We start from the raw sequence: 27,766 nt of genomic DNA, 5'->3' as shown, positions 1-27,766 counted from the left end.
GCACTGTCTTGCAGAGTCTGTATAAGGAGTATAGTTGAAAACGACCACTGATTGTAAAATCTCAACCAGTATCTCATTACCCTGATTTGCACTGTGCTCCTATTAAATATACCTGAGACCCACTGAGCTGGCAGTGAAATGTCTGAGCCTACCAAGGATTTGGGTCAATATCAAGACGGTCTATCGAAGAAGATATTCAGGTGATGATCCAAAAGCCATGTCCACTCTAACGTCTCCTTTTAACAAGCCACGATATCCTGCCAGAGAGGATCAGCTCCAAAAACTGTTTTTACATCGTAAAAGAAACAAGCTCAGAGCAAACTGTCATTTGGGTTTAGAACTGCATTTCAGGGAAAAAAATAACAGCAGCATGTAAAGAGAAAAGGGAGGCAGGGCGAGGAGGCTGGGAAGGCTTACTTGCTTTGCTGCCTTACCCGAGCGGAGCTGCTTGATTCTCCCGTTGCTGGTGGCAGTGTCCACGGGCAGGAAGTCCTTGAACCAGGAGATTTCGGGATCGGGGTTCCCGCTGGCAGCACAGAGCATGGTGGCTGTGCGCGCCTTCTCCACCACCTTCAGCTGCGGGCCCATGTCAATGGTTGGGAAGCCAGCTGGCAGGTGGTCTTCTGCAAGAGGGGAAAACACACAGGGTTAAAGGGAAACACTCCCAGGTAGAATGGGGTATGGTCGCAGTGACAGCAGTGCCACCCCACAGCATCTGTGCCTCTGCTGGAAAACAGCAGCCTGACTTCCCTGCTGAGAAGGTTATCAAGCCCTTAAAGCACATTAGGCTCCATAATGAGCATTCATTACACCAATAGAAGCTTCCACTAAATTTAACTCCATTTAAATCAACTGCCTTGGGAAACGTCCATAATTTTCATTGATACGTAAGCTCCATCCATTGTTGTTAATAATTCAGTAAAAGCAGGTATTTGACTTTTTGTAGGAGGACTGAGTTGAAGATAACAGACAAACAAAGTCAAATAGTTTGAGGCATCTTGAAAAACAGCAACTAAACAATAAAACCCCTTAGAAAGGTCCAGAGAGGACCATTTAATTTTTTTTTTTTACTAGTGATATTCTGTCATTTTGGTAGGATAAATTTCTTCCTCATGCCTCCAAATCTGATTCTGAAGGCTTTTAGAGATTAATGAATGTAAAACTAATGAGCTACACTCTGCTCATGAGCCGCCTGTGCCATGGCAAGCTCCTGGTGCATTTTCTGGGCTGTAGAGAGCAACAGAGGTGTGCAAGAAATGGCCAGTGCATGCTCTGGCATGGCTTACTACAATACTGTGAAACAAAGCAGCCCCTTAACTGCTGAAACCATTCATACAGGAGGCAGAAAAACAGTTAATTGGGTTTGTTTCTGCAGAGCACGCTCAGGTAGGCTGGGTGGAATACATTAGGCAGCCTTCACTGATAAGCCAAGGCATGCTCCAACATCGTCATTCTATAGCAGCTGCAGAACTGAGCTCATTTATTCATTCTGTGGCAAGATGTACTGTACTCTGCTAAGCCTGAACTGCAATCAAAAGAACATACTTTTGCAGAAAAAAAGAACTTGAAGAACATTAAGAAGCTTTTAAAGCACCAGAAACTCAATTATTTTCAGTATGTTTCTTTTTTCCCTGTTTTAAAGAACCTTAAGCAAACTTTTTCTTTGGCAAATCCTATTCTGCAAGGCTCCCAGCCCACTGCAGTGTTTAAACAAACAAGACCTTAGCATCTTCCCAAGTTCCAGAGGAGTCTGAACTTGCTGCAATCTGATTTTTCCTGCTATCACTGCACATCTGTACCCCTCACTCCTCACAGGAAGATACTAGCAATAGGTCACCTCAGGTGCTTCCTTCTACCTCTGCTGCCACACCTGCAGCACAAATATGGCCTGTGGTAGGTAATCTTGCAGATGTCTACCTAAGACCTCAAGAGAATTCCTAAGACCCTTGACTTGCTTGCAAATCAAGACTGTAGCACAATCAACATCTGCTAGAAACAAAAAAATGCCTGGGAATATCATTTAGATGAGAATGACTATGAAGCATTCAAGGTTTTCTACAGGAAAAAAGGTTCCTGATGTTTATTAAAAGCACAAACTGTATTTTGTCTCCCAGATCGACCTCCTGAGAAACCTCTCTCATCATGAGCAAACATAAATGGAATTACTTTCTTTTTTAAATGAAAGGTACTATGAAAACTAGTTCTTCTAAAATTTGCTCTCCATTGATTTTCAGAGACAAAAGGTACATAGAGCTTAACTGGAATGACACCAGCACCAGCATTCAATAGCAAGCAACAGAAGCACTCAATACTGAGCAACCACAATGTATACTCCCACATGGCTGAAAAGAAACAGAAGAAGGGCACACGAAAAAGTACAACATAGTATAGACTTAAAAGCAAAGGAAGATACATAGAAAAAGCAGTAAATAATGACAGTCCCTTGGATTAAGGCCAAGTTTGCCTATAGTGCAGTGCCTTGCCATTTAGAGTACTGAAAACAGATGTTTACTCTGGGGAGGCTGAAACCTGAAGTGATCTAATCTAATCACCATGATTACCACTGACAATCTTCTCTGGTTTGCACAAGATTTTACAAAGAATGCACTGAGCTAAGTATCACCCAGTTAACTTTGTCCAAAGTCTGTGAAGAGGCTTAGCACATAGCTAAAAGCAAACCTGAAACCAGCATTTGCACAAGAAAACTCTTCCCGTCTGCAATGCTCCCTGACCACGGACAGGAGAGAGACCAGAGTCCTTCACAGTGTCTGATCCACAGGTACACGACCAGTCTGCTGCACTGGAGTGACTGTTCAATCAAAATTAGCAGTTTGTGATGAGCCACAGACCAGGAGAAATGACACCATCTAACCTTGGCTTCACTGAGTACAACGGAGAGACACTGATTACAAACACCCAGCAGCAAAGCTGCCTCCTCTGTACTACAACTCTTGGCTCAAGCCTTTTCTACACTCCAAATTAAACACAACATTGCTCCCACACCATCCACCCCCTGCAAGATCAAGTCACTACAGAGGCCAGGTGAGGACACTGGGCACTCATCAGCTGAACAGAGGGCACAGGTTATCACCACGTGGTGATCCTCAGTACCCACACCCCACGCTGTGCTGGATGCACACAAGCACAGCCAGCCATACAAGGCTCATGCAGTGCACAGACTCTTCCCTCTTAACTGCACACAAGCCCCAAAACTATCATGGCAAATGACGACAGTAGAGATATGGTGCATGCTTCATAGTCAGAGCCACAGTATTTTTCCCGGGCTAGCACTGGTACAGGTACAGCCCAGTTCCAGGTATATCTGGAGCCTGAAACCACCAAAACTCCAGCAAGCAGTGCTGACATGCCTGCATCTACCAAGCAAGGACTTGCTTGAACCCTTGTCAATCCAACACAGAGGCAGCACTGGTGTTCAAGAGCAGCAGTGTGACTCCAGGGGGCTGTAGTCCCAGCTCACATCACTGTGTGATGAGATGCTTGGGGAAATCTGACAGCTGCTCTCTGATGACACCTCAGACACCCAGAGGCTGGAGTTCACCTGCTGTTAGTTCTGTGGCAGCTTCAGGGGACAGAACACGCGGGGATCCAGCTCATGAGGAGGACAAGCACCTTCTCCAGAGGCGGTCCAAGGTATACCTGTACCATCCCGACATGGGGAGCCTCCACCACTCCAGGTCTCCCAGTACTGTGCGGCTCTGGCAGCCCCCCAAAACCCTCCTGGAGAAGAGTGGCTTTGGAGCAAACCCGAGCTGGGGACAGGGCAGAGCAGAGCCCAGCACAGGCCCACGCCTGCCCCGTCAGCACCGCTCCCGCAGAGATAACCGGGCCTGGCTCCAGGCGGGCCCGGCGCTGCTGCCTGCGCTGGGACGGAGGGATGTGTCTGTGTGCAAACACCACAGACCACGATAGCACTCAGAGCCGCTCCTGCCGTGCCTTGCCCTCAGGCACCAGTCTAATCTAGGTGTAATGATGAGGCTCAGTCATGCCTGGGCTCCTTTCAGCCCCTGCTCGCTGTACTAACTTGTCTGCACACGGAGCTTGTCAGTAACAGCCAACCTCCTATTCCAGCCAATACGAGGATACTCTCATTTGAGAAAATGAGGCTGTCAGCACTTGGTTTTATTCGAGGATAGTCAGTGTGCCTTCAATGCACATTAGAACAGGCTATGAATCTGCTTTCAAGTGCACACCATGGAAACCAGTTTTTATTTCTGGCTTTCAGGTACTTTCGGAAGGTAGACATTAGGTTAGAGCAAGCAAAATCTAGGCACAGTGGGATTTTTGGGGGCACTGCAAGCTCTAACTGCCTCCAAGGACTAGAGCTGCAGTAGCAGAAATGACAGAGGAAAGCAGGAATAGAGAAGCAGGAGGAAAGGAGAGGGAAACAAAAAGAGAGGAAAGAACAGATGAGTGGGTTTTGCAGTTACAAACTGAAACTTGGAAAATCCACAACCAGGCTAAGGTCTTGCTAGCCGTAGTCACCAAGGAGACAGGAATGTCCCTCTGGCATCTAGCATGACAGCATGGGCAGAGGATATCTCCTCTCACTTGACAGCTCCCTTTGCTAATCTTCTTTCTGAGGTGACAGAAATCTAACCCCTGCTCTCACACAGCTCTTTTGTGCCATGCATTTCTCATCTTTAAGGAAAAAGCTAAGGTAAGAAACCTTTCTCAAAGCCCCAAACTGGAGCTGAGACCTCCTTTAGAGCAGGTACAATTACATGGCTTGTTCCCCAGCTCCCCAGAAAACTACCTTTCCTGAGGATGCTGCTGTGAGAGACATACCCCTTGGTGTGCCCTTATTTTCTGCATCACTCAAAGTATCAAGTGATGATAAAGGACACAGAGGCAATTGCAATTTACGTCTTACAAGAAGCACGGATCAGCTCCAGCATGGAATGGTGTGTAGATAACAGCTGCTTGCAAAAAAAGGCCTGCAGAGGAGTCTGTGGTGAGCACAGCTGTTGACAGCTGAATCCTGCAGGATTACCCCCAGGATTTTGCTGAAAACTTGTAATCTCTCACAGGACAGCAAAGTTGGAGGAGCTGAATATCAAATTGCTACGAGCACAAACACCATACAGCACTCATTGCTCCTGCAGCCAAGCAGTTGTGTTTTGGGGGGTTCATATCCTGACTTGGCATCTGTAAACCTTCCCCCTACCACTGTTTATTTCCTCTGTGTCAACGTAGGAAATGGTATTTTAGAAATGATAGTGCAAACTGTAAACACGTTTATGGGAGTTATTTGTCACATTCTTCTTCCTATAAAAGCCAGGCTTGCTTACTATCATGAGTCCAATTGTTCAGACTGCTGAGGGAGAGTTAAAAAATGATACCAAATATAATTTTAAAATAGAAAAAAGTAGCTTTTTTATACATTACAGCTACAGCTGCGAGGGTAAATGTCTTACAATCTATCAAAACCACTGCCCCACTGGAAGGGGTGTTTTCAACTCCTTTCAAGTGAGATATTGGGCCTTATCCCCATACAGGGCTGGAAATGGCTTATCTGGGCCACTGGCTGCCACCAGCCAGCATCAGCTGAGGAACTTCCAGATCAACATCAATTTTAGGGTCTCGGTAGGGATGATTAAAACACAAAGCTGCTTTGTTTTCAGTTCTGCCAGCTATCTGAAACCACTCAGGAGTGTGTGGTGCTAGGGACAAGCAAGGAAACGGATTGAGGGCAGAGAGATCTCTGATAAATGTGTTTGACTGTGGTCAGCATTGCACAGGAGCAGGATAACAACCAAAAGCTGTTTCACATGTTCCTTATCCATTCGGTGAGGCAGGCTGGGATCACACCCAGCTCACGTCACCAGGGCTGAACTGATCCTGCCCAGATGTGCTGGTTTGATGCACTGCAGCACAGGATGTTGCAGGATAACCCTTGTCTACTGACAGACTCTTTCCTGATGGATCAATGGAATTACTTCGCAGATTTTGCAAGCTTCCAAATCTCCCTTTGTGACACAGAAACGCACTTGCAAACGCAAAATTATCAGTGCAAGGACGATAGCCTGGGTAGTGGGCAATATTCACTAATGAAAGACGCAAGGCAGTAACATTGTAAACACACCACAAAGCAGGACATCTGTTTGCTGAATAAACAGCCCTGATTCCTTCAGCACAGGTTACACGGCACAGCTATTCAATTACCAAAGACAATCAAAAGCAGCCGAGCAATCCAGCGGCCCAGAAGAACGGCATCACTTTACATGATAAGGAAACCCTGACATCCCTCTGTTCAGGTTCCACCCAGGCTGCACAAAGAGCATTTTATCAGCCATATGGAGGCAATGCTCTCTTCCTGCATCCTTCTTACACAAGTCCCTAAAGAGGTGCACCACAAATATTACCCAAATTCACGGTCTCCGAGGGCTGCCCAATGCTGGGCTACGGGCCATGTGGGGAGTGGTGGGCGGAGAGCATTTGTGCGAGCTGGCTCTGGGAGCCAAGCCTCATCCAGGTAATGAACACCCCCCTCGACATTGGCACTGCCTTGTAATTGCCTAAGGAAAAGGTGGGGCAGCGAAACCAGCCTGTTTCAAAGGCAGCACAGTCTTAATTACTGGGTTAGTAAGTCTAAAACAGTTTCAGGCAGGCAGAAAATACAAACAGTCATCTATTGATGACAAGGCTTTTAATGACAAATCTGCTGGCTTTGTATGACATCATGCCAACGTGACATGCTGAAGCCGTACTGAAATTGGGGAGAAGGGCACAGATGAATGGGTGGGTGTGGAAACAAGCTCCAGAAGGACTTCTCTGTTTCACGGTGTAACCACATGAATTACTGCACAAGAGCTTACAGTAAACAAAGTATTTGCTATCTCTTAGAAAGATCACAGCACCAGCAAAACAGCTCACAAAAGAAGGAATCTGAGTCAGTTCAAAACAAAGAAAGTACTGTAAGGAAAATTCAAGAAAATACGAGACTAGACATGGCAGAAGAGGATAAACTGTCGGGCAGATTCCTGCTCCAGGGGCTCACAGCGTGGGAGCTCATGGGACCTGCTTGTTCCAGAGCTTATGAGTCCATAAACACTTGATGGAGACAGTGCTACCCTTCCAGTGCCAGAAGGGCACTGCTGACACTGTCCTCTCATGTCTGGACAGCAATTACCTCCATTTACAAGCTACCAATACTTTCTCAGTAGTGTAGGTGGCCATTCCCAAGCACCTGTTTATCTCAGAGGGGAGCAGGATGGCTCTGCAGAGGCAGGTGCTCCCGAGAGTGAGACAAAGCAGCACCTCCCATCTTGCTCTGATGAGGAATCAGGCTGTGCTCCTGCCAAGTCCTTGTGCTGCTTCCCTCCACACATGGTGCTAAGGTAACACAGTCACTGCAGCACTGTCCCTGCCAGGGCTGAGCACCCCACAGCTGCCATGGCCACTGGCACTGCTGCACAGGCAACTCCTCCCTCTCCTTCACAGATAACCTTGTGCTTGACAGAGGCAACACAAAGATGATTAGCAGCTGCTGAAGTGACTCAGAGCAGAGGTAAGTCACAAACCTGGCCAAATTAAAGGTAGTGCCCACAACCCACTGCTGCAGTTTAGGGATCTTCCTAAGTAATAACAACTTCTGCCCTGTATTGTGTCAGCTGCGGAGTCTGCTGCCAACTAGGAGACCTCAACCCATCCTGAAAGAAAACAATTATTTGCAGCTTGATCAGATTAGATTGCAACAGTCAGAGGTGGCATTTACTACATCCCTACTACCACAACATCCTTCTGTCAACCCAGCTACCTCTGCTGGCTTTCCATTTTGGTTTCCTCATGACAGTCACACTTGCAGCCTTGGTCATAAACTCAGGTTTTCCCAAGACTGAGACACCAAATATATCTAAAATAATTTAAGAACTCCAAAAGGAAGATTATAGCAGAAGCTTCTCTGCTCAGGCTAAACAAACTCTGTGCCACAGGGCAGAGCTTCTCTGAATCTCACAGAGTACTGGGAAGTGTGATACGAAACCTTAGGATGTGAGGAACAGCCTGGACCTCCTGCTCCAACCCTGCTACTCTGCCACAAGTGTAAAGCAGTGTCCACAAACAGCTCAAAGCCAAAAACACATCAAAACAAGCATTTTCCTGAAAGACCAGAGAAACTAGTTGGTCATGTTAGTTAAGTACTGAAAAGAGCTTAGACTGTATGGCACTGAGAGTCATTTAAGGGTTCAGTGTATGGCACAGCAAAAACTACACATCAAGAAATGTCAAAAATGTGGATGAGGAAGAGCTTGCACAGAAATAGAACCTGTCTGCAAGACTCTCTGGCTGAGCAAGCACTCTTTTTTAAATCCTTGTTTGGCGAGAAAAAAAAAAAATATTTCCTCCCTCAAAATTACAGCATGATTTCAAGTAGGTAAAAATAGAGATTTCTGGGTCATATCCAACAGCTGATAAATAAGGCTAGGCTCTTTCAGTAACTACTACAAAAAAAGCCCCTCATCAGCTGGAAGTATGCATTGAAAAAACTCACAAAAGTTCTTCAAAAGCATGAATTCACAAGGGTTTTGCAGCCAGCTATTAAGACTCCATAGTAAAGGAACAGTAAAAGTCGACCACGCTGTGCTTTCAGGCAGGACTGTGCCATTTGTTGGTACCAGCTGTTGAATATAACTGCCTGTAGAACTGTTTTCAAACCACCGTTGCTTTTTAATATTTTATACTGAGAAATACAACAGCAATACAATATTGCTACTGCACATTTCCTTGTGACAGAATATATAAACACACCCCCACTAAAACACACCCAAAACTTCAATCTTTACAAGGAAAAGCATGGCAAGCAGCTCTTACTTGTAGTCGAAGTCATTTATTAATCCACTGCATTTTTCATACTACCTGCCCTGATGGGAGGTGTTATTAGCATAAAGATTTTCAGTTTTAAGATGTGCAATCAATAATACATTACCATATGCCATTAAATCCAACGTGTGGTTAAATTAATAGAGCATTTGACTTTTGATCCATGTATGTTTGGTTGCAGTTCAGTGCAGGGAAAAGGGCATGAGAACGGAGTTAATCTGACAGCAGAGCTCTCCCACGCTTTCTGACATCAAGTTTCAGATTAAAGCAAAGCATTCCTGTTGCCACTCAGCTGGAATACTAAATCTGTTCATTTCCACTTCACAGGCCAGAATGCAAGATTTTCGGTCACTTAACTCCTACTGAAAGGGCTAGATTGTGCTAAAATCTGATTTGCTTAGTTTCTGCAGCCTGTTGCATCATTGTCAACCCACTGACTTCTCCTTCTCTGGAGAACATTGCAGCCTCTTAGAGCATCACTGAGCACAAGACTCAAGCAAAAACTTTGATTAAGGATGTGAGCAAGTTGTGTGTTTTGACAAAATGTCCTGCTGAAAAAGTGTTCCAGCAATTGTTCCAACATGGGAAAGAAAAAAGTACTGCTTTTCCTTGCATCTAAGCTACTGAAAAAGGAAGGAATTCAGACAACATGGATGAGCAATGACTGCTGCCTTATAAAGGAGAGAATGACCTCCCTGTTGTCTTTCACCTTCCCCAGGATCCCCAAACAAAGCCCCTTGAGGTACCAGGTAACTGGAAGTCAGCAAACAGCAGGACTGGGGGCACCCTGTCAGTTTGTAGACCACACCAGGCTGGGTGGAAGTGTCCATCTGTTGGAGGGTAGGAGAGCCCTGCAGAGGATCTGCACAGGCTGGATTGAGTGGCCAAGACCAGCACTATGAGGTTCAACAAGGCCAAGAGTTGGGTCCTGCACTTGGGTCAAAACAATCCCATACAGAACCACAGGCTGGGGACAGAGTGGCTGGAAAGCTGCCCAGATTGGAAATGGAAACTGGAAATGCACTGGGGAGGAGCTAGAGAGTTGTTAAGAGAAAGCACAAAAACACTTCTGGCATTCACAACCAGCCAGAGCTTTAAAGGAAAACAAGGATTCCCTCTGCTCAAAAAGAATGTCCTCCTGAAAAAACCTTTTTGTTCTCTGATCTCAAGGACTAAATGAAACTTTTTGGAATCAACCTCCAAAATTACCAAACTATGAGATGGAGTTGCTCTGTGATGCCATGGGAGTTTGTATCCCAAAGCCAGCAGTCAAGGTGTGTGGGTGTGGGAAAGGAGGATGAACACAATTCTTACAAAAGCAAGGCTCCTCTGCAGCCAGCAAGCTGAAAAGCATCAGTCCAGGCACTCAACTCTCTGTATTGCCTCTTCCCTTATTCTACACACCCCTCCAGCATCATCCCTTCCTGCCTTATCAATAGAGTACCATGCACGTGGTTCTGCCTGCCATTCCTTACTTGTAGCAAACTGTGTTTTCAGTAAATGCTCACAAATCATATAAAATAACTAGCAAAAAACAGTACACATAACCAGTCCCAGTAAAGGCCAATATATAAAATACAAATTCAATTTATAGTCCAAAGTATTATTTCTTCATAGTATTCAGAAAGAAAGTAACCTTTAAAAATCTCTAAGAAATATTCACATATTGACATAAGGTAGCTCTGTGACACTGATAAAGCTTCTCTGGTACCTTTTTTTCAGAAAAATTCTATTTTCTAATGAAACAATAAATGTGAAGTTTCAGTGGACTTGTTCTGTTGCAGCCAATTCAACCACAGAGGGTCTGCTAGCACGGAAATCACTCAAGGACTGTAAAAAGAGCTTTAATTTAACCTCAACACCAAACAAATCAGTGGCATGGCATCACTGTTTTCCATGCAGAAGTTTTAAAATGCTCCATAACAAAAAAAAAATCTTGGGTAAATAACTTGATTTACTTGCTGGGGCACTGACTTTTTATAAAAGGGAAAACACAGCAAGTTTTAACCAGAACCAAAGACAGAAATATTCTCATAATATGGGTTTTATGTCTTATGTTAAACCATCACTTTCTAGAAAATCCATTAACTGTACTGCCTCCAACATCACTTTAGATGGAGACTCTGGTTACCCTAACAGTCTTTCAAAGACAGTAGGATGTAGAAAAGCCCACAGCCAAAAACCCACAGTAAACCAATGGCTACATGCAAACACAAGTAAGACATTGTTGCCAGACAAGTGATGGTTTTTAATGCTGGGATGATGTAATTGCTCAGAGTTTAACACAGGACATACTCTTCTTTTTACAGATAGCAAGTGTTGCAGAGGCTCAATATCCTATTTACTGCTTTGCCACAACACCCATCTTTTCAGAAAGATGTGCAATAAAAGGAGTGGCTGACAATTTCAGCCAAGGTTTTAAACAAATCCCCAGTGCAGGCCCTCATGAATTAAAGAGCACACAACAGATAAATGGAAAGCTGGCAATGAAATCACTTCAAGACCAAGTGAACAAAAAAACAAAAAACAAAACAAACAAACAAGAAAAGGCACTTCTTGGCCCCAGTGGTACTCATCTTAATACAAACGAATGCAGGACATCAGCTGAAATTCCATTGCTGTTCAGGGAAAATGAATTCCCTAGCTTTAGACATATTTGCTGGTAGTCAAAGACTCATTTTATCAAACTACTTCTGCAGAAATTGTGGGTTTCCCCTGCTTTTCCCTGGCAAGTGAGGAGGGTGGTACAGTTTGGTGGCATGGAATTCTGACCTGCCAGGTGGAAGGCTGTGTTTTCTTTAAATATGGTCTCTGCCTTTTCTCCAAAAATGTTACATCTGCAAAATACAAACCAACAAAGCTACACAGATACCTGGATTTGGCAAGCTTCAGCTTCACTGTGCTGGAAAATTAAATTAAGGGAAGCTTTAAAAAGGTTTTTCCCCTCTTGAAAATGGAAGGATTGTTGGCCTTGAAGTCTTAAAGACAACCTGCTATTTTGCAACTGCATTGTCATTCCAGCTTTGTTTAGACCCCTGCACTAGCTCTGTGCGTTAGTGGCTGGAAGGAGCAGTTTTCATAGTAGCTATTGAGATTTCCTTAATTCTTATTCTTTTTTATTTGGGATATCACAGAAGGGAACAAGGAAAAGGCAGCCATTGTGGACTTCTCAGGATCTACTCATGCAATAAAGCCAAGGTTCAGGATAAGCAAAACTGAGAACAGCTATTAAGGGATGCTGTGCTCTTGCCCTATTTGAGTATTGTTTCATTCCTGACTGATTGGCAGGCAGCATTTGACAGACAGGGACTAAAGCTCCATGGGGTTGCAGGTCTCATAAAATGATTAAAGGGGGAATTGAATGCATGAATTGGTTTGTCTCCCTTGCTCTGAACCATCCTTCCTTCTGCCCCTCACATACACACTGGCTACAACTGCTCCTGCCAGCCCTTTTTCGGTGTTTTGATGGAAGCCACACACAGCCTGGCTTGCAAGAGCTTGCAAGTCCTAAGGACTCTCCAGGCCCACATTTCCTTAAAATCCCCAGATGTTTACACAGATCTTTACAATAAGAGTGCTATTACAGTGTTTTTTTTCCATTTCCTGGTGTGTATGAAGTAGCCAGCCCTGCTGTGGGACAGGACATGGCACCTGTGCCCCACCCTGCAGGTATGTGCAGGGTGACTGGCTGCAGTCCCTCCTCCTTTCCCACGTTCTCAGCAGGTGTTGCCTTTGGAGCCACACAGTCACAGGACGTGCTTGTGCTGCTGCTGCCAACTCAGGAAAGTGTTGCTACATCTTTCTTTAATCCAGCTCAGGTTAGACCAGATTTTCCGGTACAGATAACAATTGCACTATTTACATTTCATACACCTAAAGGGCAGACACCCGGGCTTTGCTGCAGCAGATGTCTTAGGAAGAAGCTCAAAGACTAAAAAAGCATGTAAAAGGCACAGCTGCCTCTCTGACCTGCTCCAGCACAGCCCAGGTGATTTTGTCTGCACAGCCTGCCCAAGCAGCTGACACGCAGGGAGCTGCTCACTGCAAGGTGTCAGAAATGATAAAGCAATGGCACAGTTTGATTTACTGCCGGGCAAACACCGGCTACCAGTGACCACACACAGAGGGGTCAGCAGTGCTGTCCTTTATTAGCATGTCAACCATGGCTGTGCTAACACATTCACGGATTAGACTCCCAAAGCTGGATCTGGGAGCATGCTTGGGTATAACTAATTGGAAATAGGCCCTGAATTCCTAATAACCTAAGTTATGGTCCCTGGGATTTATGCCAAATTAAAGACAATTAATTCTCCTCTCTTGATTATTACACACCTTAATAGCTCTGTCCTTGAGTCAGTTCCATCCTTGATGTGCAGAGAGCCTTTTAGCTCAGTCTCTAAAATCTGATGTACATGAAGAAAGCTTAATAAAAAAAATCTGTATCAAATCTGAGTTACTGTATCAAGATCTCTCATGTTTTACAACAGCAAAAACCACAATTGGTTTCAAAGCCTACTTCAGATCCTAGATTATAAAGGCATTTGCTGCATAGCCTCTGCACTATAGTCTTTAGAGGCCTTAAACAATTCCACGTTTCCCTTTAAAATCTTCTAAAATACCATGCAGCAGTATATACAGATAATCAGGACTGTTTTCATTAAATGATTTCAGTGAAGTTCACTGGCTTTATTTGATATACAAAAGACTATTTAACCTTCTCCCAAGACACTGTACTGATGTAATTACAAGCAAGAGATGAGGCATGGCTTTCCCAGCTGCAACCACTAACAGAAAACTTTTCGTAAGCAGAGGCCGCTCTAAGTCTTTCCTACACTATGTTAGAGGCAGGTATCTCCTTGCAGATAAAAATAATGCAAATCCTTATTTCCCCAGCTCACTATACAATGCATAGGCCACAGGTGTCAAGACAATTCAGATAGAGAAAAAGTGCTGGACCTCCTGCCTTAGGCATCCTTCATGCAAGCAAACAAGACTGTGCAACCCTTTCCAGAGTATCAACAGGACACTGCAGGAAAAACTCTACTGCAGCTCTAGAGACACAGATGGGATTTTCAGAGCTGATGGGTGCCAACCCCAAGCTTGTCTGGGACAAGAGAATACCCTTCCCAAGGATAGAAGTGGAACTGGCTGAATCTCAGCTGCTCATTTTTACTGAGCCAACAACAAATAGAAAAATGCCAGGAGGAGACACAATGCACAAGGAGCCTCTGATGATGATGATGATCACGGGGGGCTCAGACTCCTTGGGAAAATACCATTTTTCCTTTCAGACAGAGGTTTTTAGACCCATGACCTGCCTGAGGGAAAGCAAAGCAGATCCTCATCGTATCAGTGAAAACCAACACAGTCCCAGTCTTCTCCAGACAACACTCAGTTCCTTGTGACCAGACCTGTGGCTCAGCATCTGGAAGATCTCAGGGGCTCCTCTAGGAGACATAAATGGCAGGGAAACCACAAACCCACTCAATCTGACCTAACTGCTCTTGAAACTTCACAATGCAGACAGGGCTCTCCAGCAGACAGAAGGGCAGCTGTTGGGATTTTCACCACATTTCCCCAACAGCAGACGTGAGGCAGATCTCTACAGAACCCATGCATTCCCCGTGACAAAGCAGGAAGGGAATGTCCCAGAAAAAGCCATGAATGTTGCCATGTGAGAGCTGAAAATCCCAAGCTGCATACTGTCTGTTGAGTCCTTGACAAAAAGCTAATACAACTCTCCAAACCGCTTCATTTCCTAGCTTTCTTTTCTTTCTTTCATTTTTGCTGAACTCTGCTCAGCAAAATAACTGATTCCACGCCTTGTGACAGAAACATGCATCCTAAAATAATGGAAAATGCTAGGGAGAGAAAAATCTCTAAGGTAATGTGAGGCAGGGAGAGCAAGAAAGCTCCCCCTCAACTTGTGGCTTATGAACAACCCTGGTTTGCTAGAGAATGGCAAATCAACTGTTTGCCTGCCCACACAGTCAAGGAGCAAGCAAAAACCAGAAAAATAAATGAAGCATGTGAAAATACAATTTTTATTTGGTATCATGAGGCAACATCACACTGGATAGTGTAATATATTTTTCCAGAAAGGTCAGAGAGCTGTCTGATTAAAACACCTGAGAAACCCTGGGCTGAGAAACTGGGCCCTATCAGCCTGGGAAGCTGAGCCACCACAGGCACAAGCTTGGGACCCAAACCGTGACACATTGAGCACAAAGGATTGATTCTCCCCTGCAAACCACCTGCAAACAGAATAACAGCATCATCTTACATTTACACTGAGAATAGAAATTAAATTAGCAAGTAGATTTTGATCATGAAGTGACCTTTAAAAATGACTGAGAGAAGAAAACATCAGCCACCGTTATTTGTTCTGATACAGATCCCTCCTGAAAGCAGCTTTGTGGGCAAAATATTATTGCTAATTTTATTTCATGTTTTCAAACTTCTTTTAAGAATCAAAGATAACTCTTATTTTCTCATTTTTCCATAGACAAGCTTTGCTGTCTTTTATTTTCATCTAAGCACAAATTGGGAAAAGTGCTGTACCTGAACTTAAGGAAACCTTGTCAATTTTATGATATTTAATAACACTTATAGCTATAAAGGCTAAAACCACAAAAGCTAATGAAATCTCACACTCTGGTGCCTAATGTATTCTCTTCTGCTTGTGCCCCACGCTGAACCGTGGAAGCAGCTCACATCAGTATGGGAAGGAGGAAACACACAGTGCTTGGAGACACACAGGGGCTGGCCAGGGCTGCAGGTCAGCCTGGAGTCACGGCCAGCCAGGCTGGGGCAAGCTCCCCCGCCCATCTCCTCTCACTCAGCTGCATTTATGGCCACCATCAACACAACTGAGCCTTCCTTGCACAAATCTTTACGAGTTTTCCAAATGAAAGCAGGCTTTTCTTTCTTCCTGCCTTAAGCAGGTTTGTGGAAAGACTGCCAAAAATTGCACCTGGTTTATGGCTTCAACATTTCTTTTTGGCGCCCTCATTGTACTTCTTCCTCACTTGCATAAAACTGCAGGGATTATGCAGAATTTGGGTTTGTCTTGTGACATGCTCTTTGAAAAGTCAATAGCATTTAGAATTTGCTTTGACCTTGCATTTAGACAGACATAATATCATGTACAACTTCATCCTGCACACAAACTCCCTTATTCACATGTCAAGACAGACAAGGATTTTGACTGCTAATGCCTTCTTGTCTTTGCATGCCAGGCCAGTTTTGCTTCTATCTCAAATTAGGGCAGGCTTGCACTTACAAAATTTGGTAACCTCTTAAGGTGGCTACCTTTATTTTTATTTAAAACCTCCCCACATTAACAGTGTAACATTGCACTGTAGACCAAGAACCATTAATGAGCATCATCTCTAAGCCATTTTGTCCTTGCAAAGGTTTCAGACATCAGATTTCCGGTGGCCACTGATTCTTTTGCCTTTCATATGTGCTATTTTTAGTAGCTAAGCCGGAACTATCAACCCTGTTATGAGAGATGCCACACAGAACAAGATGACAGTCAGGTTGCACCAGATGAAACAATAATCCTTTATGAATCAATGAACATCTCAGCAGAGATCTGAAGTTCCAGAGTTTTTCTACTTCCTACACACACAGTGTCATTTCTCTGGAGTTGCATTTTTGTTCCACTGCCTAGCTGTAGCTAGCCCAAATCTCTTCACTCTATTGGCCCTATGTGTATCTCCACAATCGTTTTCTTGGGAATGTCAGTGTGGTCCACTTTTGCTGGGCTGTCTCTCAGGAACACATTCCTGCTTTTTAAACAATCTTGCTCTGAAAGACACTATTTCATCTGGATTTGCACCTTTCTGAACTAGCCTTTCTAGATGTTTATCCAGTTTTTAGCACCAGCTGCATCAATACCAGCAGCAAAGAATGATAAAAGGCATTAAAAATATTGTCCAGTTGAGCTATCTGCCGATCTGTAGATCTCACTATACTTACAATTGTGTTATTGCCATCTGTATTTTAGTCAATACTGTCATTATCTCAACTAACAGGAAACACGAAGTTTCCACATCTGTGCAGAAGAGGCAAGGAGCAGTGCACAGCAATGTGGAGCTGTTTTAACTGGCCCTATGGATGTGGGGATGGAGAGTAACATTGTCCCTGTTTGCCAGACTCAAGAGGGGCTGGAGCTCAGTACACACATCTCTAGAGCACCTGGAACTAAGCAGGGTGTAAAGAAAAGTACAAGCGGGTGGGGAAGATTAATTGCCTTGGAGGGTTTGGGGACATCCTGGGACAGAGAATGTGCTCCAAAGCTCACAGGAATCAGGCAGGTCACTGTGCACCTCCCAGCTGGCCTGAAAAAAATGTGCTGTTCCTAGTGTGGAATGGAGAGGTGGCTAACTCTACTCTGAATGTTTGGAGCAGGTTGCAACAGGCTGTGGCTCTGGTGGGACAGGTTTGTCAGCAGTGCCTGAGCTGCCTTCCCTGACAGCTCCCCGCAGGCTGATCTCCCGAGCACGGGGGTGTGGAGGTCCGGGAAGGGAGCTGGTCCCCTGCACGCCCCGGGGCTGAGGAGATCAGCAAAGGCAACCAGCTGCAGCATGCCACAACCAGGTGGCTGCCGGCACTTTGTCTTTTGCCTTGCTTTGTATTAGCATTGGACTAAGTGAGCTGATGAGGTGAATGACGAGCCCCATTTGTCAAGCCGTCCTGCAGAGTGCCGCACCCCCCTTGCTATGGAGGTGCTGGAGGCTCTTCCCAGGAGCGCGCTGCAATCCCGCCTGCCGCTGCTGCTTTGTGAAGAGCTCCTCGTAAACTTGCCCATTTGCAAGCTGCATGCAGCACAAGGCATCGCTGCAAACTCATAATTAAATTCATTACTCCATACAATTTTAAGCCATTCTTCAAATAATTACAGTAATTTGATAAGCAGAAATCACATAAACCTGCTGCAGTTTTATCTCTCCCATTTGCTGTCTGAAGGAAAATGTGAGTAATTAGTCGGATGATAACAGTCCGGGTTATGCAAGCAAAACAAAATTAATATGATCCTTACTCAAAAAGCTCAAAAATGAAATGAAACTGATGACTCCTTAGGCAGCGTGGGGTGGGAGCGAGGGGCAGGGCAGCAGCAGAGGGAGCGGGGCCGGCAGGGCTGCCTGGGCAGGCTCCGCTCGCCCATCGCGCTGCAGCGCGATGCTCCGACCCGCAGCCACCGCTCCTCTCCCGGGAGAGCCACGTCAGGTAACCTTGGTAACTCCAAGGCAGGGGAGGCAGGAGGCGAAAGCTTCCTGCAATATTCACGGGACCATGACAGAACATTCATTAGCACTCTAATGTCAGGAGGAATCAGCAGCCCGGGTGGCCGTGCCCGCCCCGCTCTGCTTCTCACCTTGTTTATGAGGTTCCTGACCTTTCCTGCTACGAAGCAGCAAGTTGGCAAACTGCAGCTCACGGCACGCTGGGGCACAGGGAGGACAGAGCCATGAAAAATTCACACCTGCTGGCACCTCCAGCGTGCTCCAGCTCACAAACCAGGAGCCAGGGGATGTACAACATGCAGCATCTCTCAGTGGCCCTGGCTACCCTTTGGGCTCGCCTAACCTGCCAGGCTGCTGAGGCAAATCACACCGTGCTCATGAATGTGCCAAGTGCCAGGGACTCGCCATGATGTGGCCACAAGGACAGCGCCAGCACCCTGCTTTGCAGTAGGGCAGAAAGAGATAAAAAGAGGTGGAATGGGAGGCTTTGAATATGTTGTGATTAGCACAGACCCAACTCCTTGTGTGCCTTGTGTCCTGCTCTGTCCACACGACTGCCAATTCAGGGCTGGAGATGGCACAAGTCCTCTCTGCACACCCAGACTCTCTGAACCCTACAAGACAACATTAGGTGACTAAAGAGTTAACAAATCCAAAACGCTGGGGATGAGTTGCACTAGAGATAAGGAAGCATGGAGCATATACTTGGCTGAAATAGAAATGCGGCCTGGCCACAAGATCAATAAAGACGAGAAGGCCAGAGCTGTGGTTACTTGGTGCTTGGATTAAGAGCTTCATCGGGTTTCTGCAATCAGATCTGATGATCCCACCAAAGGAACAAAGGGAAGGCTCCAGGCCCTCATTTTAGAGAAGCAAACGAAGACTCATCAATTTTCTGAAAGTGACTTTATGCCTCGTTAAGACCCATCTAAATTATATACAAGATGACTTCCAAGTAATGGAAAAATGAATCTGTAGGATAGTTCTTTTTTTTTTTTTTTTTCCTTTTATTTCCTCAAGGATGTGTCTCCAGCCAGCCTGAAACCAAATACTTGTTTTGGGGAGAAAAATTCCCACCCCTACAGGAAGACATTTCAAAATGAGCACTTCAGATTTAAATGCAGCTGCACCTTTCACACTCCTCTTCTTCCCCTAGAGCTTTTAGCACCCTGGCCAATAAAAGCGATTCAAGACCTAAGCACCACATATAATAAGCAATTTACAAACTGAAGCAAGATTAGCTTTAAATACCACTCTTTCCGGAGGAATCTATCTCAGTGTGGCAGCTTCACAGATATTTTAGTATCTTAAAAAAATAAATCTTGAAATGAAAGAAATTTCACATTCTTAATTTGGAAATAAGAAAGAAATTCCTGAGTAAACCAGTTCAATGCAACATCAAAAGGAGAGGGACAACATACTGGGACAGAACCCCATATATTCTTTTAGCCTGTATTTTACTAGCTGCTAAAATTGGAGTCAAATATGAATGCATGAAAGAAAAGTATATCACAGAGACTGCATCTCCTTCCACCACTCAGCCATGGCCTGTGATCCTTGATGGCTGCTGGGCTGACTCAGTGGCTGTCCAGGCACTGGGGTGGCTCTGCTGCTGCCCTCCACCCCCAGGGCCACATGACACCCTGGGGACAGGCATCAAATCCTTCTCAGAAAGCTGAGTCAAAACCGAGTCATTGCCAGGAAGGATGATGCTTGAGATTAAAAAAAATTAAAAGGGGCTCCTTCACTGCTGGAGAACTGCATCCCTTGTGCACACGTGTAGAAGAAGTTTGGGTTCTTGGGCCAGAATGTGCCACCTGGGCTGTGAAGCCAACGCCGCACCTGCGTCACTGAGCAGGCTGGAGGCTTCTCATCAATCCTGTAGCCCAGGGCTTCCAACACCTGCTTACTTTGCTCAGGGAGGAATTGTATTTGTCATGTACCCAGTATTTTGCTTCCTTCCCAGCTTTCCTTCAAGCAGCAGAGAGCACCCATAGCTATATCATGGGGCTGGGAGCAGTGGTTAGGGTGGCATCAGGAATGATGCCATGAAACCTGCAGAAAGCTGAGAAATCAGAAACAGTAATAGATCTCTGGGGAGAAGAAGCAGATGGAGGCTCTGGGAGAGGAAGGGCTGCTTCCCCACCAGAGCAGCCCAGTGCAGCTTGCAGGGATGGCATGAGCCCCTTGCTAATATCCCCCTTGCTTCATAGGAACCTTGGTATGAGCAGCTCCCCTGAGCCTTCCATTCTGCTGGGACAGGTTTCTGCACAAAAAGAGGCCTGTGTGTATCACAGGACTATCTGGTGACTGTCTGAGATGTGAAGACATTGGGACAGATGACCTAATCTCTCTCCTGATCTCACGCTACTGCAATCACAGGATTCTGCTGATGCAGCGAAAGCAGCAGCAAACTCTGTGATTTCAGCTGTGGGTTTGCACTGGGGTCTGTAATCAATACGAACAAATCAGGCAGCAGGAAATGACTGCTGCCATTTGGGACTGCTTTCACCAGAGCTGGTCTGTGCCTGCCAGAGAGCAGTTAAAAGCCCCAGCTAGGGTGACAGCAGTGGTCCTGGCAGCCCTGGGACAGGGCCACACCACCTCACACACTGCTGGCAGGGCAGCTGGCGGAGCACTGCAAGCCCGCGGTGCTCCAGACATTTGTCACAATTATTAGGGATCTATGAGGACAGGGATCATGCCACTTGTCTGTAATTTCGCTCTGAATGATACCCCGCTCCATAGGTGGCAGTCTATGAATTAAGCCACTCTCTAGGGAGAAAGGGAGACTGGACATTTAATGCCTCTTTGATAGACACCTCACCTAAACAAGCTCCTTCATGCAGCTCCCAAACGGTGGCTGAGGACCTTGGAGTAAGTCAGTGGCCAGCCCTGCAGGAAGCCTCACAACACTGTCGTGGAACTGCTGCTGGTGACCAAAGACCAAGCCCATCCTACTGCAAATGAGACCAGGACCCCATCTTGGCCATGCTGGAGATGTGCACAAGTACTAAAACCAAATGAAGAGTACAAGGATCTGCCCCAGCTGGCTGGCTTTGCAAAGGACTGGCATCTGCAACTACTGGTTGTACAGGAATAGCTGCCCGTACAAACCCCCAAGCCAGCAAAAGCAACACCCCCAAAAGCACAGCATCAAACACTTGGAAGAGGAGGGATACCACATGGTAACAGACATTGAGATACTACCTGCAGCTGCCCCATGGACACTGAATCCAAAACCCACACTGTCCTGTTTCCATTTGCCTCATACTAGTAGTTTGTACCACGGCAACACAACAAGTGCTTTGCTCCCTTCCTAATTACTATGACTTAGCTCTTGGAATGATACCCTATTGCAGGCAATGATTTTTTGCAAATGTAACAGCTCATCTTTTTCATACCTGAAACCCTGAAACTCATCAAGAAGGAAGCACTCTGGGGAGAATACATAATGTAGTAGGAGGCATGGCATACACCTCTTTCTATGAAACTGCAATCCTAAGGCTTCACAGTTCACACAGTTCCATTTATTGTACTACAGAGGGACTTATTGCACTAGTAGGAATCTGGTGCAATTCCTTTCATAGTCATCAAAAACGTCTAGAAATTGGTGTTTTTAACAGTTGCATTGAATTTTCTAACGTTTTTATTATATGGCATCACAGTAATTCTTTCTGCAGGGCTACATACTGAGGAACAGAACAGCACTACTATCGCTGCTCTTTTGATCATTAAACTCCTGTCTTTTAAAGCAATCAATTCTTGCTGATTCATGTTTAACTTTTCAGAGATGATTATATGAATTCTTATTACCCATTATTACATGTGTGTTTTCAACAATCCTGAGTTTCAAGAAGACATCAGCATTACCATAACCTCCCATGGGATACTCATTTGAGGACATTAATTTTGAATGTTCTGTAGCACCTACAGCAATCTCTAAATTCAGAGATTGTATTTCAGTGGCATGTATCTACCCATGGCAACTAACCAGTGACTGCATATTTATAGCTAATTACCTGCCCTATTGGCAAGTGAAGAATCACCTAGTACAAGGTACTAGGCAGAAAGTTTGAAGGGATTCTGAAGTCAAATAAATACGTATCTTGGACTTAGAGAGAATGCTGCAAACTCTCACAGCTTTCCCAAAGAACTATCTCAAGGAATTCTAGCTGAATTCTTCATTTAACAATCTGTGAGTACCTCTAAGAAACTGGCTGTCTATATTTACAAATATTCCTGACAATTCTTTACTCAAAGCTGAAGGTGCTGCAAAGCATCCCTAGCAGAGGGAGCTTACAAACTGCAGTAAGGACACAGAGAAAGCTTGAAGAGTTCACAGGGCAGGTGAGAGAAAGCTGTGCATGTGCACTGAAGCAGCACATGCAGCTTATTAACCCCTGCACATCCAAAGAGAGTGGGCAGGACTGCCAGTCCTGAGCAATGAACAGGGGCTTAGGATGTGCTACTGCCTAACTCAGTTTCCACACATTGCTGCTGTGTATCTACAACAAAGCTGCTGCCTTCTCCCCACGGAGCATATCCTCCAAATGCCCAGGGAAAACTAGTGCCCACTATGCATGCTCATAAGGAAGCTGGGGCTGTGGTTCCAGCAGATATTTGCAAGCATGGCCCTCTAAAATATACTGAAAAAGAAGTCAGTTAAGGATGTGCTGTCTATACTGACAGATTTTTCTTTTACAAATTTTGCTTGAGCTGCATATGGCTCTGTAAAAAACTATTCTTCCCTAAGCATCCTGGCTTTGACAACCATAACCCAGATTTTAACACTGCACACAATTCAGCCACCACAGAAACTCGTGCTAATGAGGAAACGTGCCACTGAACTGTATCATTTTACATGGAGAAGGAGGGAGAGGAGGGAAGACGTAGGCAAGGCACCAACTGAAAGAAGAACTCATAAGGATATGCAGGCTGGGCCAGATGGCTCCCACAGGACTGAAGTCCATAAGAGTCTCAAAGATGCTCTTCAGCTCAGAAGGTGGAAATGGCCATAGCTGCCAGTTTGCTTCCCACGTTCTCTGTTTTCCTCAATGGGAACAGACTGGATGGGAACACAACTGACTGGACTGGTTTGGTAAGTCTATCTCCAGAAAGCTGTTTAAAGAGTCTAACTAAGCACCAAGCTGAAGTAACTCAGCAGCTACACCATTCTAATGACTGAGCATAGATAAGCTCATTGTGATGCCAGCAATGAGGGAGGAAGCCTCAACATGAATGCAACCATCGCCATCCCCCCCAAAACTACACTCACCACATCTGATTACCAAAAAGCATGAAGTCATGGAGGTAGAAAGCAATAGGGTCCCCACTACGTGTTTTTATTAAAATTTTGTTTTGGTTTTTACCTTGGGGAAAAAGGACAAAGACTTATGGTCAGGCAACCTTACAAACACAGTGTTTGGAAGAAAGGAATTTCATGTTTCATCTAAACCCCTCTGGGCAGAGCTGACATTAGGGTTGAAGTGTGCCACATGCCTCAATGGGAAAAAAGCAGATGGTGATAATAAGAGGTGGAATATTTCTGCTTCCCATCTCTGAGTGCTCCATTTACTCTTAACTAGCTGTTTCCTGCTCAGTGCAGCAGATATTGCTCCTGCCTGAGCACAGTCAACTGACCTGAAACACTAGCAAGTTCGTATCATGGGATCACTGGGGTCTGGGTCTTGGTTCCACCAAGCATGAAAATGACCCTCACATCTTTCTGTGTTATTTTAGCTACAGATACAAGTAATAGGAGACATACAATAATTTGATGGAAATAGCCCAATAGTAAGTAATGACTTTAGGACAAAGGGTGAACGTTGTGTTCTTAACCTAAAAATTGGAACAGTGACATGGTAGTTATGAGCCATTATCAGAGGAAAAAAGGGACATATCAAAATCCATACCTGACAACTGAGGTTACTGACATGCCAAACAAGGCAGTCAGTGTCAAATAACCTGAGAACAACCCTGCTGGCACAGGCTTAGCTTAGCCCACAGCAGTGCTCCTACAGGCCACCTAATGCAGCTTCTGCTAACTGGAGCATGACTGGTAAGAGCCAATGAGTAAAGTTAGGTTTCTTCCACCATCTGTTACCTGTCAGGTTTTCCAGAGAGTTTGTTCTAGGGTAGTGTGTAACCAGCCAAGCTGCAGGATGGATCCTTTAGTTAAACCTTCAGTTTATGCCAGATGTGCTGGCAGCTCTGTGCTATGTTTTATTTTCCCCCTAACTGACAGTTGAAGAAACTTGACAGCATTTTCTACCAGCTGCAGCATTGCAGTTACCATTTCCTGCTCTCAGAGCTGCCAATTTCTCCCCAGTAACCTAGAGAAAGATTCTTTTTCTGGGAAAATGATGACATGTGAGCCCTGCATACATGAATCCCATCTATCCCTGCTATAATTTCCTCAATGAGCTGTTTTCAGTTATATTCCATGTCAATGGGATGAGAATAGGGGTTTATTGCTAGCAGTCAATCTCTGACAGTACATAGTCTCAAAACTCAGCCCTTCCCTTTACTCTGACTTTACTGGCAAGTCCCAAACCAGCACTGCACACAGTTTCACAGTGACCTCCCATGACCACTGCTGAGCCAGTTCCATGGCTCACTCCCACCTGAAACAGGAACATCACTCTGGATACCCTGTTAAGGCACGCTGCCCCAGCAGTGTGAGTTTTAGCACAGCTACCATCTTTCTGCGACCCCAGAGCAGGGACCTGCACTTTTACTGTGGAGGAATTTAAGTTGCCCTCTGATACAGAGATGAAATTGCAAGATGGAAGGACCTAGTTAACCTTGTGATCGAAGCAGTGGGCCTGCAAGGATGGAAAGGAGGATTTGCTGCTCATTTGTATGACTGCTTTCTGGTTTTTCTCCATGCCACCCCATCAGACATTACTTACTGATAAGCACATATTTTATTTTGCTGACACTTCAAAATAACCCAAGTGAAAATCAGTTCTTTGCTGCTTTCAAGGAGAAGATGTAACGAGAAGCACAAAACTAAGTCAATCCAGAAATTACCTGCTATATTTTCAGGTAAAAATTACAAGACCAGAAAGAGTATTTGGCCACACTGCCTGACCCACCATGGCAAATTTCATGTAGCAGCCTCCACACTCGGCTTGTGCTCTATTTCCACATATGTGGAGCTAAAAGATCTTGCAGAAATGTGTTCAGTGTCAAGTAACATCAAGATAGAGAGAAGCCAATACTTCCAGTGGCAAATCAGCCCCACTGCTGGAGATCCGAGCCTTATTTCTGCTTCACTTTCTCTGGTTTCAGCTTACAGTTATTGATTCTTGTTCTGGCTCTGTCTGATGGATTAAACAGCCATTCCTTGCAGCTAGCACCTTTTCTCACTTCAGGCACTCATACTCCACAAATATTTCACCTCTTGCTCCTCTTTCTGCTAAGTGCAGCGCAGAGAGCTTCAAGTCTTTTGTTGCATGGAATATTTTTTCATTTGCAGATTACTTTTTGTGGCCTTTTACACACCCCATATTGTAGTCAGGGCCTGCATTCCTCACTGTCAGAAAAAAATGTGGGCACGTGAAACATTTGTTACAGCACTTGTCCTTAGGGTAACTTTGGGGAGTGTAACAAAGGACAAGAACCATCTCCTAAATAAAATCTGTACTCCTAGGAAGAATGGGTGACCTCTCACTCTCATTTGTGCTTCCTCCTTTCCCAGCAACAACTTTGCTCTTCTGTCCCCATCTCCTACAGCTCCAACACATACTCAACATATAAATGAGGCTCATTTGAAGACTGGGATGGAGAGCAGTACACGCAGGAAAAATCAATTACAAACCTACGCCTATTTCTGACAGTTTGGTCTTTCAGAGAAAATGTTTAATGAGGGTACTTTCTATAAAATATAACAAATGGAAATCTTTCTACATCAATTTTGCTTTTTATGTTATCTGACCTGGCATGATTTCAGGAGTGACTAGGCACGGTCATGGTGCCAGCTCCTTGTCCTTGTGAGGTGAGGAATGGCTTTTTCTTGGTTGTCATTGCAAGAGCATAATGCAACATTTGTCTAAGTAGCATGAGAGGAGCCCAGTGTTTGTCATTAACACCCATAAGGCCTCTGCAATGGCTCAGGTGAGGGGACAGGCTGGCCCTGTTGTCCCCACTGGAAACCAACAAAGCAGCTGTGCAAGGAGCCCTGGGGGTGCTGCTGTGGGGTGGCTCAGCTCAACTACTGCAGTGGTTACAGGGACATCCAAGTGTGGGCATGTTTGAAACCCCATTTTGACCTGCAGTGTGCTGCACTGCTGGAAACCAGCTGCCTCTGAAGATTTTCATCTTGTCCTGAAGTTTACACACTGTGAAACATAAGGAACCCCCAAGACTTACCCCACGTGACAGTAACACAGCATGCTTAGGAGAAGGAGGGTTTGTACTTGTTCTTACAGGTTTCAGAGAGAGACAGGAAGAACACCTCAGGTGCACAGCAGAGTGCAGGGACACCAGGTAACCTCTGTGCCCAGGACAGCACAGCTACAGGCAAGATCTACACCAGTGAACAAAGCAAAGGCTGATTGTATTGGCACAACCAAAGAGCTAAGAAAGTAAAAGAAACAAAACACTGGAGAGAAGTTGTGTGAGACCTTTGAGTGCAGGGCCCAGCAGAGCAAACTGCATGAGAAAGGTTAAAGAGAACCAGAGCAGGATCTGAAGAGGCACTGATGACCTCCTGACAGCAGGGGAACAAGCCTTTGCTCCACTGATATCTTGATTATAATGGCAACTTTGACCAAGACAGACTCTTAGTCTCACTTTCACACACATTTAGGTCTAAAGGAAACACTGATTGCAGAAAGACTTAAAACTGCTCATCCCCTCTCCAACTTCTTCTGTGGAAATTAGCCCCAGGTTCAACAGAGACGATGGAGACAACATGCAAAAAGAAGGAAGGAATGCTCTGAGCAAAAATCTAGCAATCAGGATTATGGTGACAATTTCAGCCAGTAATTAGAAAAACAGAATGTTAATTATTGCTACTCCCCTCTTCCTTTCACCATGGCTCACACAGCTGTTCATAAATTGATACCCATAGAAATGAGTGTGAGCCAAGCCTGGGTAGTTTGTTGGTATTCACACAGTATCAAAAGAACACATTTGCATTCTTTGCCAGAAGAATCAATTTACCTTGATTGATGATTGAACTTCAATAAGTTCTTTAATATTTTGGTCATTAACTGTGACACTGTAACAGTGTCACCACCAGAGTGCTGTTGTATTTCACACCATGGCTCTTATTAGCTGCACTCTGTAATATGCTTGAACTTCTAACTGAGCCCTTTTCAATATTGATAATCAACGAATCTCAAAGATGATCCTTCAAAACAAAGGATCATAAAGCTGCCCAGAACACTTTATGAACACAGTGATTCCTGTCACTGGAGAGGCTGGACAGTGCAGTGTAGTTGCACAGGGTGCTGCTAAAAACAGCAAAGGCCTCCTCCTCCCTGTTGGTTTTGTCATCAGTTCACTTCCCCCCAGTAACACTGAAACATTGCTTCTAACTACAAACCCTGCTCCTGCTTCAAAATGACCTGCAGTAATTTCATTTTCCCTCTTAGTAACATTCTAAATGAGATCAGCAGTAATACTTCTCTTTATGCATTGGGCTAAATGTAGGCAGACCTAAAACA

The 27,766-nt window shown here is 45.0% G+C and overlaps 1 protein-coding gene across 6 annotated transcripts in view; it reads right to left on the bottom strand.

Annotated features, from left to right (window-relative positions):
• Positions 1-27,766, bottom strand: part of PTPRF (protein tyrosine phosphatase receptor type F) — a 368,934-nt gene that overhangs the window by 105,065 nt on the left and 236,103 nt on the right. For all 6 annotated transcript variants that reach the window (XM_079313895.1, XM_079313894.1, XM_079313898.1 and 3 more), the window contains one exon: positions 435-623. In XM_079313895.1, coding sequence (XP_079170021.1) covers positions 435-623 — 189 coding nt within the window. The remainder of the gene's footprint in view (positions 1-434; positions 624-27,766) is intronic.

Source organism: Erithacus rubecula (genome assembly GCF_903797595.1).
Source record: "Erithacus rubecula genome assembly, chromosome: 10".
Lineage (NCBI taxonomy): Eukaryota > Metazoa > Chordata > Aves > Passeriformes > Muscicapidae > Erithacus > Erithacus rubecula.
The sequence above is the reverse complement of the archived record's forward strand: the minus strand, read 5'-3'. Positions and strand labels throughout refer to the sequence as shown.